At 45.9% G+C, this 12,862-nt stretch overlaps 1 protein-coding gene across 1 annotated transcript in view; it reads left to right on the top strand.

The window, feature by feature from the left end:
- Positions 1-11,965: 11,965 nt before the first annotated feature.
- Positions 11,966-12,862, top strand: part of GPC4 (glypican 4) — a 36,005-nt gene continuing 35,108 nt past the window's right edge. Inside the window, exon 1 of the mRNA XM_010134671.1 lies at positions 11,966-12,116. Coding sequence (XP_010132973.1) covers positions 12,008-12,116 — 109 coding nt within the window. The 5' untranslated portion in view covers positions 11,966-12,007. The remainder of the gene's footprint in view (positions 12,117-12,862) is intronic.

Below are 12,862 nucleotides of genomic sequence, written 5' to 3'. Positions count from 1 at the left end.
GGACCAAGTTTTCGTAGTTGTCTCCTAAAGCAGCAAAGGGCAACCTTGCCTTGGAGAAAATACAGGGTTTTCTTTCCTGTTTAACCTTACCCCCTCCCCCTTTCTCTTTTCATCTATGCCCTTCGTTCATGTCTGCCTTCTGATTAAGAACTAATCAGTGAAGATAGATTAGTCCAGGAACGCTGTAGCCCTTGGGACCTGTGCAGCTCCGGCGGGTCAGGAGCTGGGAGGCACCGTGGGGTCACCGTCATCACCACCGCTGCAGAGGCTGGCTGAGCCGCGCTCGAGTGCACGGAGGAATGCGGTAACAGGATTTAAAGGAAACGTACAGAACTAACGAGGATTAAGGCTAATTGTTCTATGAGGGACGGCAGGATGTGGCCATGCGGGGAGCGACCCTGTTCTGCAAGGGGGAAGTCCAGTCCTTGGGGTCTCTTTGCAGGGGACTTGGGCAGGTTTGGTTGGCTTAGTTGCTGTATGGAAAATGGAAAATAGTGGATTGGAAAGGAAAAAAAAAAAGCCGAGTTCTTCCTTAAACACTTCAAGGCTGTTGGAGCAAATATTTCTGTAGTTGGTGGGAAACTTCCTACAAATGAATGATTCTCGCCATGCCTGGGCTCCACTTTTGCTGGCACTGCACAACTGTCGCTTTGTGCAGAGAGCTGACGTCCGCCAGCTGCTGCAGGCTCATCCTCGGGCTGAGCTGAGGCGGGTAGGAGGCCTCTTCAGACTGAAGGACTCTGCATGCCAGTGAGTTTGAGAAACAGCGTGGTGCTGTCGGAGGTGTTTTGGGGACCTTTTCTCCCTTGTAGGTCAGGCTGGTTGCTCAGGCCATGGGTATCCCTCGGCTTGAATAAGGGGGGATTTGGGAAGTGAAAACCCTGAGGGTTGGTCCTCAGAGCGCCCGAGTGGCATGAAATGATGTGGCTGGAGCAGATCATGCATGAAGCAGGACCTAGGAGCTAGGTGGCCAGACCAGAAGAGTTAATCCCTTCGAATTTGTGTGCTCTGGGGAAGATTGGTCCCTGGGGTCTGGAAAAGGGCGAAGTTTGCAAGTGGCCCAGCTGGAGGATGGAGGGATGATGCCCGTTGGTGCCAGGGGTAGCAGCAGGACCCTGTGGGCTGGCAGCGTGCTGGCAAGGGCAGATGGGACATGGGCATGGCTCCAGGTGGTGATGTTGCACTACCAGGTCAAAACTCATCTCTTCCAAACGGGGCCCAAAAGAACATTGCGCCTGGCTACTGTCATCTAAATGCTGGTGTCAGGCACCTGCCAGCCTCTTATTGCCTCATGATTTGCCTTGGTGCTGAGGGGGGACAACTGGTGGTGACTGTGGTGTCTGCTGGGCAGGGTTATGGGATGGCACTTGCCTGTGGCTCTTAGATGTAGATGGGCAACCTGCCTGAGTGAACTCATTCTTCCTTGTCCCTCGGATTTTAGACGTTCCTGATAGAGTCAGTCCAAAGCTCAGAGTCTTGTGAGGTGCCTTTGGGGACGACGGGGCTTTGCAGAGGCAGGGAAGGGTGCCCCATTTCCTGACATGAGTCAACTGTTAGATAATAGCTGGACATTGCTACCCCTCAACTCTTAAAGCTTCTGATCTTTTTTGTTTATATTTTCAATTATAAGAAGTCATAACTCCTGCCTCCCCCAAAACCCAAGCAAACAATACTCTTGCAAATAGAGGATGGAGTGTTTCTCCTTGGTGCAGAGCTTTGGCTCATTTTTGTTCCCCTCTCATGCCCCCAGTAGGATTCCCAGGTGTTGGTGGCACTGGGTGCTGTGTTGGGGGTGGCTGGTGGCATGTGGGGTGGCAGGAGGAAAGAGATAAGGACTTGGTGCTTTGGTCCAAAGTCCAGGCTACCGTTGCAAGGTGGGAAATAAGCCCTGCTGTTGGCAGCTGCATGGAGCAAGGCACTTGAGTGGGTTTTGTCTGTCAAAGCAAGGGGGTCCAAGGTCAACCTTCTGTCCATGTCACCTAGGACTTTTGGATGGTCCTGGCTCTTGGCCTAGCCCCTGCACCGTGCTTACTGACCTCCCTGTCCAAAACCACCCAGGCAGGGTGAAGGAGTGTGTCTTTATGGGTGAAAACCATGACCCTGCTACTGCCCAGATAGGCAGTGTACAAATAAATACACAACTTTCAGTGGAGCTGTTTGCAGCTTGGAGTTGTGTTTGGCGTTTTTTTGGGAGGGTTTTTTTGGTGTGGGGTGTTTTTTTTTTACTTCTGTGTAAAGTTGGTTTCAAAATTGCAGCAGTTTTCGCAGTGCTTGTTTTGGGTCCCACAATAGAGAATTAATCTTTCTGGAAGTTAATTAACATCTTTCTTGTGTTCCAATTTATAGATTAGATTATTGTTTGTATAAAGACCAAGATATTTTTTTAATTTTATTTTAAGTTGAAAACAGGAAATTGTGGCTGAATTTCACGAGCTTTGTTTCTTATTTAAGGAATTAAAAACATCTTTAGGTTTTGGGGCTTTTTAAAATTTTTGTATGGGTCATAGCTGCCAGTTCACATGTCCTTAGAGCTTTTAATCCAGTTGGTACACTTTTAACACGTGGAAACTGTAGCTTCGCTTTGTGCTATGGTGTGTGCTTGTTTTTGCTTTTGCAAGCAAGAAAACTTTGCTTCTGTCAAGCCCCTGCGTAGCTGGCAACAACTGAAAGGTGGGTTGTTCAAGGAGGGGTAGACCACATGGCCATGGCACCAGCGCCTTGTGACGGTGCCCTTTGCCTTGAAATGTGCTGGTGGCACCATCTGGGAGAGCTGTGGCTTTCCCTGGTTGTGCAGCTCTCAGCTGGGGGGATCTCTAAGCGAGTGCCTCCACAAAACCATGAACACCTTCTTTTGAGGGTTTTTTGGCAATTTGTTTGGGGTTTTGTCCAAATAAAGCATGATCCTCAGAATCACTAGGGCTGTATGACCTTAAAATGTTGCTGAAGCTTCCAGGGGTCATCTACTGCCAGATCTGGGACTCGCCAACGAATGACTGAGTTGCTGGCACAAATAGGTGAGCTTGGGTCCATCTCACAAAAAACTACTGTGCGGCTCTGAAATGTGTTTTTGTGCATTGATGCTGGAATCGGCTGTGTTTGAAAAGGAAAATTAAAAAAAAAAAAAATTACTGGAAAAGTGGTTGCTGGTGGCGTACTCCTGTTTCTCCTGCCCGCCTGTGTGCAGTGCCTTCCCGCGCCAGTGGGCATCCTGGGAGGTGCTTGACCGAGGGTCTGGGGAGCACAGAGGGAGGGGAGAAATCTTGTTAAGAAGGAAGAACATTCCAGTTCCAGTGACAGTGTCTGTGGCAGAATCCGTCATGGTCACAAGCTACTTTTTTGGCAAATAGCCCAAATTTTAGGGGGGAAAAACCAAACAGGCAGGTTTTTTTGCTTTGTTTTGCCTTCTTAATGGGGAATTTGAGGAAAAACCGAGAAATCTCACAAAGCAAATAACTGCCTTGTGCTTGAGGCTTCAGTAATTGTGTGTGTTTGCTGTTCCCAGTAGACTCTGTCTTTTTCGGTTTGTTTTTTTTTCCCCCTTTAATTGTATGAACTTACATGTGGTGGGGGTTTTTGGGTTACCCCTGTAATATCTGCTGAACAATTTCTATGAATTCTGAGCACTGGCTGTGTGCAGGTTTGATGGGTTTTTTAATGACGACTTTTATTTTTACCTTTCCGTATACCCAAGTACACTTCAGGTGTTGGGCTTTCTGGCTGTTCGTTGTTGGCTGATGGAGGGGCAGGGGCATTACCTGTCTCAGCTGTCCCAGAGGTGAGTCTCGTGTGTGCTTTTATGTTGTCCTCACCAGAGAAGTGGAAAAAACCAAAGATAACTTTCAGCATATCTTGTCTGTTGTGTAACACCTCTTACTTAGGGCGCGTAGGCAGAGACACATTATGAGAACTATTTCATTCCTAAAGAATTTGGTGATAATAAAGAGAATTTGCATTTCCGAAGTTCTCACTCAGCAATGTTAAGTAGGGGTTTTGTTTTACTTTTGTAATTAAGAAACAACTCTTCATTTTCATTGAGTGTTTCTGTCTTAGCTAGAGCCAGGGAGAAACCTCTAGGTGTAACCAGAGCTATTTTGCTTAAGTAATAAGTTTAATTATGTAGTATTCTTTTTTTTTTTCCCCTTGCCTTGTTTGTATGTTCAGGTCTTTGTGTGGATTCTTTCTCTTTTGATGTTTGCAGAATTGCATTATCTTCATCTGTCTGGTTTGTGTTTGGTGTGCCACTAATTGACTCAATATCCTGTTTATTGGAATGAAAGCACGCTCTATCATGGCGTATTTTTCCAGGGTGTAAAACCTCACAGTATTCAGGCCACCCTGTCGGGAGGGAAATTGTTGGCTGTGCTGTGGAAATGAAGCAGCGATGGTATTTTTCCTTAGGTGAGCAGAGTTTTAACTTCAAATGAACTCTTAAAACCCTGCTGAAGGTGAGATCCTGCATCCTCCTCTCTTGGACATGACCCACAAAGGGTGCAGTCCCGGGCTTAGATGTGCTATAGAGAGATTTGGGGTTTGGTTCTTGGGGGCTTCCACCTGAACCTCTCCATTGCTTCCTCTCTTGATGAGAGAGCTGGACAGGAGAGGACTTTGGTTGACAGGTGATGCTTCTCTGGCGTGCTGAGGAGAGTGGAGGCAGGTCTTTGTCTTTTCTTTGGGGCTGAAGAACTGCGTTAGGAGTATGGGAAGGGCTCTTCTGGTTACATCCACCCCAAAGGGATGTCCCAGAATGACTCTCATTGGCCTCAGCAAGCAGTGTTTGCCTAGACTCAGTCCTGCGGCGACCAGGCTTTGTCATCATCTCCAAAATGAGCTTTGCGGCAATAATTTGGGACTTGGACAGGTGGAAGGCAAGAGCCCTCTTTGTGTCCTAAGTTGCTCTTTCCAGTAGAAAATTAAGGTTCCTAATGTGCACTTGGCCTAATGTACACCATGGGTATAAATCTCTCTTGTTCTCTTTAGTCCCTGACCCTCTTGGCAGTAAATTTGGGAACCTGAAGCTGTCAACAACGCAAAATGGAAAAGTAGAAGCCAGACAGACCCCAGTTGTGTACGATATTTTAAGTAACTGTAGGTACGCGCTATGGAAATAATTAGGATTATTTGTTGTGTTGAAGAGAGGTATGTCACTGAGGTATTGTGTGCACTGGCGTTCCCCACGCCTGCAAGATGGATTAGCAGCTGAGTTAACAGATGCAGTAAAGCTCGACTGAAAATAGTTCACTGTTGTTAAGTGTAGGTGAAAGGGCTTTGGTTTGAGTATCAAAGAGTGTATTTTGACTGCTTGACAAGTCTGCCAAAAAAAAAAAATCATTTCAATATTATAAGCTTTCTCTGAGTCTGGGGATTTTTTCTGTGCCATTAGAGTAATCAGCAAAAAACCGAAATGCACATTGATTAATAACCTAAGTGGAAGCACCAGGGAAACAAGTGGCTTTAACATTAATAAGGCAAATAAACCATTTATATAAAATGGTTGCTAATTGAGTAGGATGTTAAATATGCTGCGCGCTGGCACATGCTGCCAAATTGCGGTGTTTCCATAACCCTACCAGTCAGCTTTGGGAGCCAACTGCACGTGAGGATGTCTTCAGGCTTAAAAACTCCCGGGAGGTTCGAAAAAGAGGGTGCAGGTGGGGATGAGCATCCGTGGTAACTGAGTCCAGGACCAGGGCTTCCGGGGCTGTGAAAGGGCTGGCATCCGTGTGCCTGGCTGGAGGGCGGTGCTGCCTCGCCGACTTTGGTGGTGGGGAGTTTGGACACGTGGAGCTGCTTTTCCTCTTTTGGTGCCTGTTGAGCTTGAGATCCCAGTGGGAATGGCAGATGCTCTGAGGAGGGAAGGAAGGAAGGAAGGAAGGAAGGAAGGAAGGAAGGAAGGAAGGAAGGAAGGAAAGCTGACTTTGGTTGTGTGATGGTGGCCTTTAGGATGGGAAATGATTTGGGTTGGAAACGAGTTATGTTAATTTGTGTCTGATGGCAATATGTGTAGGGAGGAGGCTGCACAAAACACTTCCGGAGGTGTGCAGTCAAAATAGTGGGTTGGCTTGAAAAATCACACCATGTACCCAGGAGCATCGAGAGAGGTACGGCTCCAAATACCACAACCTGGTTTGACCCACTGTGACCAGAGGGTACCAGCGGTGCTGGTTTTTTTTGCGGGATGTGAGCTTGGAAACGAACTCTGCTGCCCTTCGCGATGCCTCACCTCTGTTAGCAGGACCGCAGCGCTGTTTTACATCTCTTCCTTCCTGGCACATGACTGTCTCTGCAGGAGTATTCTCCCCGGTAAAACAGACCCCAGTCCCACAGCAGCACTGCTTTAAAGCAAACAGGGAAGACTGACCACCTGATGAAAAAGGAATACTTTGTGATAAGAGGCATCAGCTAAATAGTCTAAAGTTTGGTGCTTATGCCAGGCAAAAACCTTGCCTTCAGGCAGCACATGTGTACGACAGCCAGGGAGGAGGCTCTGGGTGCGCAGCGATCTCCAGAGTGGGATTCTTTTCCTCCCCTTGATGTTTGCAACTTAGTGTTGTTTCACCTGGAAATACATATTTATATGCCAATACACTATCTGCATTTTTGCAGTGATCTTTATTAGCAGATATCTAAGTGGTGATGAGGGTGGCCCAGCCTTGCCTTTGGGGGGCAGGGACTGCTGTGGCTATGGGATGTGTGGTTGTGCCAATAGCACCTAGAGATTATGGTTGCACTGTGGCAGATGAGAAGGAGCTCACAGGCCATTCTTGAAGAGCTGAGCATCCCTGGCTCATTTTGTACCCAGGAAAACTGGACAGTTTTTTTGGTATTTTGGGTACAGTTAAAGGTGATCGGTTTGGGTGGATGATTTGGTAGCCTCGTCTGTCTCAGTGACTACTGGAGTTGATCACAAGCTTGTGCTTTTCTTTCTTCATCCCGTCCCTTGTTAACGTGGGGCTGGAGTGGTGGAGCTGTGCTCAGGGGTGATGCTAGTGTTTCTTGTCATCTTTGTTGGGGGTTTTGTAAAGCCTTGGTAGCACGTCAATTATATATGATGGGTGGAATCCTAATATTCTGTGATCATTAGAAGGCAAGTCTAGTGTGAAATTGGATTAGAGCCCGGCATTACAGTCCGGGACTCCTTTGGTAGCTGGTTCAGAGGAAGTCATAAAACTCTTTCAAAGATGACACAAGCTGATGTGTGCTAGAGGAAAGGGGTGGAGCGTGAGGCCAAAATGGTGGCCCCGCTCACCGGTGCCCCACTCCTCCACCAGCCTCCCTCCCACTCCTCCACCAGCCTAGCTTACTCCAGCCCCTTTGCTCATATGGAAGCAAAATCCAACAGTAACATTTCAGACCATAAACTGCTTTTGGCTTGTTTGCCAAGCTGCAGTGATGGGCTAGACTGTGTACAGGAGTGTTTTAAAGAAATAACCCACACTGCCTCCCAGCAAACCACTCCTGAAAGTTCAGCTAGTTTTTCAGCTGTGTATACTTGAAGTATGAACTTGGTCAAGGTGAGGAAAGCAGACTGGGAAGTCGTTAGACATCCAGAAACAATATTTTGAAAAGGTCTTGGAAAATTGTTCAGTGAAAAGAACTGCTTTTCAACATCACGGAGCCCCTCAGTTTGCGCTGCACACTTACTCATCGATGAAAACTTGTTTTCCAACACGTTGCAAAATAGTTACTTGGTTTGGAAGAAATTCTGCATGCCTGGAGTCTGCTAAACACAGTGTTTCTGTAATCGTAAGTTTGCAAGGTTACCCCTCTGAACACATTTCTTGATGTGCAGATGGTAACATCGTGTACTGTTGCATTTCTGTCTTTAAACCACCACCTCCATTCCCCTGAGGTGTGCTGTTAACCAGCCAAGGAGCAGGCTGCTTCTGCGATTTGTATCTCTCATTTTTAGCTCTAATCATATGTAATACAAAATAGAGAAGAAACTTCGCTGCAACAGGCCGTGAGAAAGATGGGCTGCATGTCCATGACAAGCTGCAGCGATGGTCTGCATATGTGGTAGATATTTGGAGTCATTCTCTGCTAGTTAAGTTCTTTTTGCCATGCAGCCCCTGATGTGATGATTGCACACCCTGCCAAATAATTCAATAAAAAAGCCTAACTTGAAAGGAAGCTGCGGCAGAGTTATATTTTTGCTGTGCTCACATGGTGATAAATTACAAAAGCTGCCGAGTCTTTTAACACTCAGCAGTAGATGGACTTGCCTTGTATGGGCATTGTTTGATGAGATTTAACTTGGGAAGTAATTATTGCCAAATGCATCCTTGACAGCGAATGCACACCATGAACGTTCTTTACATAATGTACATAAACATTAGCTCTCTGTTTAAGTGGGTCTAAATACGCATTTTTTTCACTCCTTTTCCGTAGAGGAGTTCACTGCCAGTTGGAAAGACAAAGAGCGATGTCTTTGGTCTTGGCTCTGGGTTGATGTTTTCTGTGTGCATAACTGGTCCACGCTTATGTGGACGACTGGAAGCAGCTGCTTTCCAGGCTTTATTGGTTCCATTCCTCTGCATGCTGTGGTTGTAGCACTGTTGTGTTTTGGAGCTGTTGTCCGACGATGCCATGCTTCAGGGTCTGTCGGTGAAGGCATAAGCAGTTCCCAACACTGCAGCCACTCACCAAAGGGGCGTGTGATGGGTCCATCACCTGAGCAGGCAACAGATTGCTGGGGCGTTGCATTGCTCTTCCTGCAGACTCAGGCATGGGATGAGTCCTGTGGATGGATGCTGAACAGGTCAGCTCTGATAGCCAGTTTAAAATGAAGGCTAGACATGAGATTTCTTGCAAACCTTGTCAGCGCCTGTTGCTTTGCTCAAGTGAGGATGTGTTCTTAAGGATGCGGAGGTGCTAAGGACAACCCTCTCTGTGGGAAACTGGGGCCCCCAGTGTCTTTCAGTGACTTTCCATTGGTACCTCCCACTGTGGCATAAGAAAATTGCAGAAAAAGCAGTCTACGGCCCTAAACTTTCAGTTTTTTAACACTGGGTAACACAGTGCATCCTCCTATGATTAGCACTGAGTAGCTGGAGCTCCTCAGTTCCAGACAGAGCTAATTCTTGATCACAAGCCAAGCCCTCATAGTGCTGACATGACTGAGAAATATCTTCCATAATTAGATTGCTTGGTCATTCATTTTTGAATGTCTGAGCTGCATTTTTGGAGCGTAATTTCTTAATGATCAACCAAATGGGATTTGTGCAAGCTTGGTTTATGATTAGTAATGTTCTCCTTGCTTGGCTTTGCACCTGAGTCCTGGGGAGGCACAGTGCAAATCTGGGACGAGGGGGGAACAAAGAAGAGTGATTTTGCTTTGTAATGTTAGATAATTTTGGTGTAAGGGTATAAATAGATATAAAACTGTTATTTGTATTTGTGAAATACATTGGGCTTTTATTTTTTTATCATAAATGAATTACAGTAGTTGTTAAAACCAACTTTTAGGGATTTGGGGGCAACTGTGGAAAACTTCAGAAGTGTCTGCAAAGTGTAACTAGGAAAAGAAGTCCCAGCATCAGTAGATTTGAATTTGCCAAGTAGGTTAGAGGCTTCCCCCTTCAACAGGGAAGTATGTAACCAGTAACCACCAAAGGCAAGCAAGCATCATGGAAATGGTACCGAAATCAGAGTGTGCATTTCAGGTAAAATATTTCCAACATACTCCTCCCAATAATAAATTTAGGAGAAAAAAATCCCCAACTATCTGTTACAAGAGTTTTGAAATGAAATTATTGTGACACCTTGAAACCAGCCGTCGCTGTGGCTGTAGTCATCGCTTTGCTGCTGTTTGTTTCCCATTGTGTCAAAGAGCCTTAGTCTTGTATTGGAACTGGAGCACAGAGATTCAAAGTGAAATAAAGCGGCTGGACACTTGTAATGCTTGCCAGTAAGGCAGGCTCATAGAGGAGTGTCCAGCTGCACTCCAGGTTGGGTTCGGTGGGCAGGATCTGAAAATCCTGGGTGTGCCCGTTCTTTAGGCTGAATCTTCTCTCTTTTAGTTTAAAACCATCACCCCTCTTTTAAATGGTGCTGCGTCCCTTAATGCTGTGTGCTTGCTGCTGGAGATGCTTCTCTGAGACGGAAAGAAATAGTGTCCGTGGAAGAAAAATATATCTGTAAGGAGATAGTGAGGTTTGTCTGTGTTTTTTTTTTTTGAAGGCGGTGCCTAAGCACTGCTGCTTCCTGTAACAGACTTTGAACTTTCAGTAATTCAACAGCGGTGGATGGTCTTGTGCAATAAATCAGCTGTGGCAGGATTATCTGTTGGTTAAGGTCTCCCTGTAATGCCAGGGAAAACAAACAAACCCTGTAGTGCAAAAGGAAAATAGATTTAGGAGGAGAGGTTCTTAGAAATTATCTATATATATATATAGAGAGAGAGAAGTAGGTATAAAAAAAATTGGTATCTTATTTTAAAATGGTCCTTAAGGGTTTGGAAGGAGAGATACTAACATTTCTGAGCTAGAAAGTCATGCAGAGTAGGGCAAAGGTTCAGTAGCTGGGCAAGTGATGTTGTAATGTGTTGGAGGCAGAGACAACCACTCATGTTAGTCATGAGCAGCCTTTGTTCTGTACCGTGCAAAAATGGCTTTTGTTTTTCTAAACCTGCTTTTGATGCTCTAGCAGGTAGGGTGGCCTTTCCGTAAGTGCATGGCTCGCAGCCTGTGGTGAAGAGATTACTTTCTGTGCAGGGGCTGACAAGTCCTTTATGGTTCTGGCAGTCTCTGAACCTCTGCGGTGACGGGAGGTTGTTGGTGACTTCCAGGGTGTGAGCAGGTAGGGAAGAGCCTTCGCTTCTCCATCTGCTTCCTCAGGATTAAGGGTAAGGTTTGGCAGTGGGGTGTGAAGTAGAGAAGCTTATATGTAGGCTGTGTCTTTTCAAATGCCATCTGACTTGCAAGGATGAGTTTCTCATCCTATTGCTTGTTTTGATCATATCTTCAGCATTGACAAAGATTTGTACAATTTGCCCAAGTTTGAGCCGGTTTAGAACGAGCCCACCTGCCTGTGACGGTGCTGTGTGGTGAGACCTGTCAGAGAAGCCAGAGCTGAGGATTGCTACGCAAAGACTTTATCCTGGCACACAGAAATCAACAGCAGCATTTTTTTGGTGGTGCTAGAAGAGGACAATCTCGTCTTGCAGTCCAGCAAGATGCTCTAAAAGCACATTGTATGGGGCCAGATCCTATGCCCAGATTGTCTGTGAAATTTTGAAATGCAGCTATGGTAGATACTGAAGCACTTCATGATTCCTCTGGCCAAGCCAGCTTAAGCCAGATGACTCTCAGGAGAGAATTATCTTTCAGGGTGAAGGAAGGAAAATCTGCTTGAATTCTCCAAAAACAAACACACCCAGTTTTGCCCAGGATGATGACAGAAAACTGTAAAATTAGGAGCTGGGAAATATAACACCTTTTCTCAAGCCATTGCATGAAACAAGTATATTTTAATATCTGTAATAACAATGCTTCTGAGAGAGATTACTTCTCCTGTGATTATTGGAGGTGGGGGAGTGAAGAAAAAAGATGTATCTGTACAAAAAGGACCATTGCCATTGATACTGTGTTGTATATTAACTGAATGAATTGGAAGTAATTAAAATAGTTGGCAAAAACTTCATGGAAGATATAAAGTGTATAGGTAAATTTTCTGGCTCTTCAAATTATACTGTGTAAGACGAGTATCTGTTCCGTTTATTAACTGAATAAATAAAAGGACACGTTTTAATGTTCTTGCAGAAAGCCAGGCATGGTATTTACGTGTATTGCTCTGCAGAGTCAAGTTTTGATATGCCTGGTCCAGTGCTCGCTGTGGGGGGATCCTCCTTGGGAGGAGACGGTGCTGTGGGTCCTCACACCATTGCCTCACAAGCCAATCTCTTTGTCCTTGTGCAGTGAATCCTTTTAACTCGGGATATTTTCTTCTCTGCTTTTCAGGTGACCACTTAAAAGTCTGCTCGCAAGGCTACACATGCTGCTCTCAAGAAATGGAAGAGAAGTACAGTCAGCAGAGTAAACACGACTTCAGAAACGCTGTCGTAGAGCTTAGCAATCACCTACAAACCATGTTTAGTTCCCGGTACAAGAAGTTTGACGGTAAGTGCAGAGACCTTGAACCTGATCTCCTTGGGATAAAATATAAAAAATCCCCATCCTGTTTTCCTCTGTGCAGTTGCTCTGCTCTGCCTCCCCCTTTGCTGAGGAAGTTCATGACTCATGTCTCAGACGGTAGAGCGTGCCTTGTTTTGCAATCCCGTGAGAGAGAAATATTTGATGATTATGGCTGCTCGTGTCCCAGAGAGAGATCCATCTTTCTGCTCTTTTGAAAAACCATTTTACTTTTAATATAAGATAGTTTTGTTGGTACCTCCCCGTGGTGTGTGTAGTTGTAATGTTCACATCTTGCAGCAATGATCCACAGAAATGCTGATCTTTCCCAGCATGTTGTGAAGCAGGAGGATTTGTATCCATCTCAGCCTTCGGGCTGAAGCAGAGCAGCGAAGTACAGAGCTGGTTTTGTGCAGAGGCCAAGGGTTCAAGTCAGAAGCAAAATGGACAATCTCGGCTGAGTTCCCATCACTCAAGTGACGCTAACTGCTGACTGATAAGCAAATGACTGGTCTCGGCACTGCCCTGGGATCCACAGTGGCATCCCATCAGACTGGGTCTCCATAGGGCATGCCTGGCTCATGGGAGCTGCAGGAAGAAACTTCCTCCAGAGGTAGCTGGCACACGCCCTTCCAGCATTGCTCATCTTGCAGCCAGGCGCCTTTCTTTCAAGAACGCCTTCTTGCAAACAGCCGAAGCTGATGCCCAGGCGTTGGGTACAACATCCATCTGAG

Source organism: Buceros rhinoceros, unplaced genomic scaffold, assembly GCF_000710305.1.
Source record: "Buceros rhinoceros silvestris isolate BGI_N320 unplaced genomic scaffold, ASM71030v1 scaffold18164, whole genome shotgun sequence".
Classification (NCBI taxonomy): domain Eukaryota; kingdom Metazoa; phylum Chordata; class Aves; order Bucerotiformes; family Bucerotidae; genus Buceros; species Buceros rhinoceros.
The sequence above is the reverse complement of the archived record's forward strand: the minus strand, read 5'-3'. Positions and strand labels throughout refer to the sequence as shown.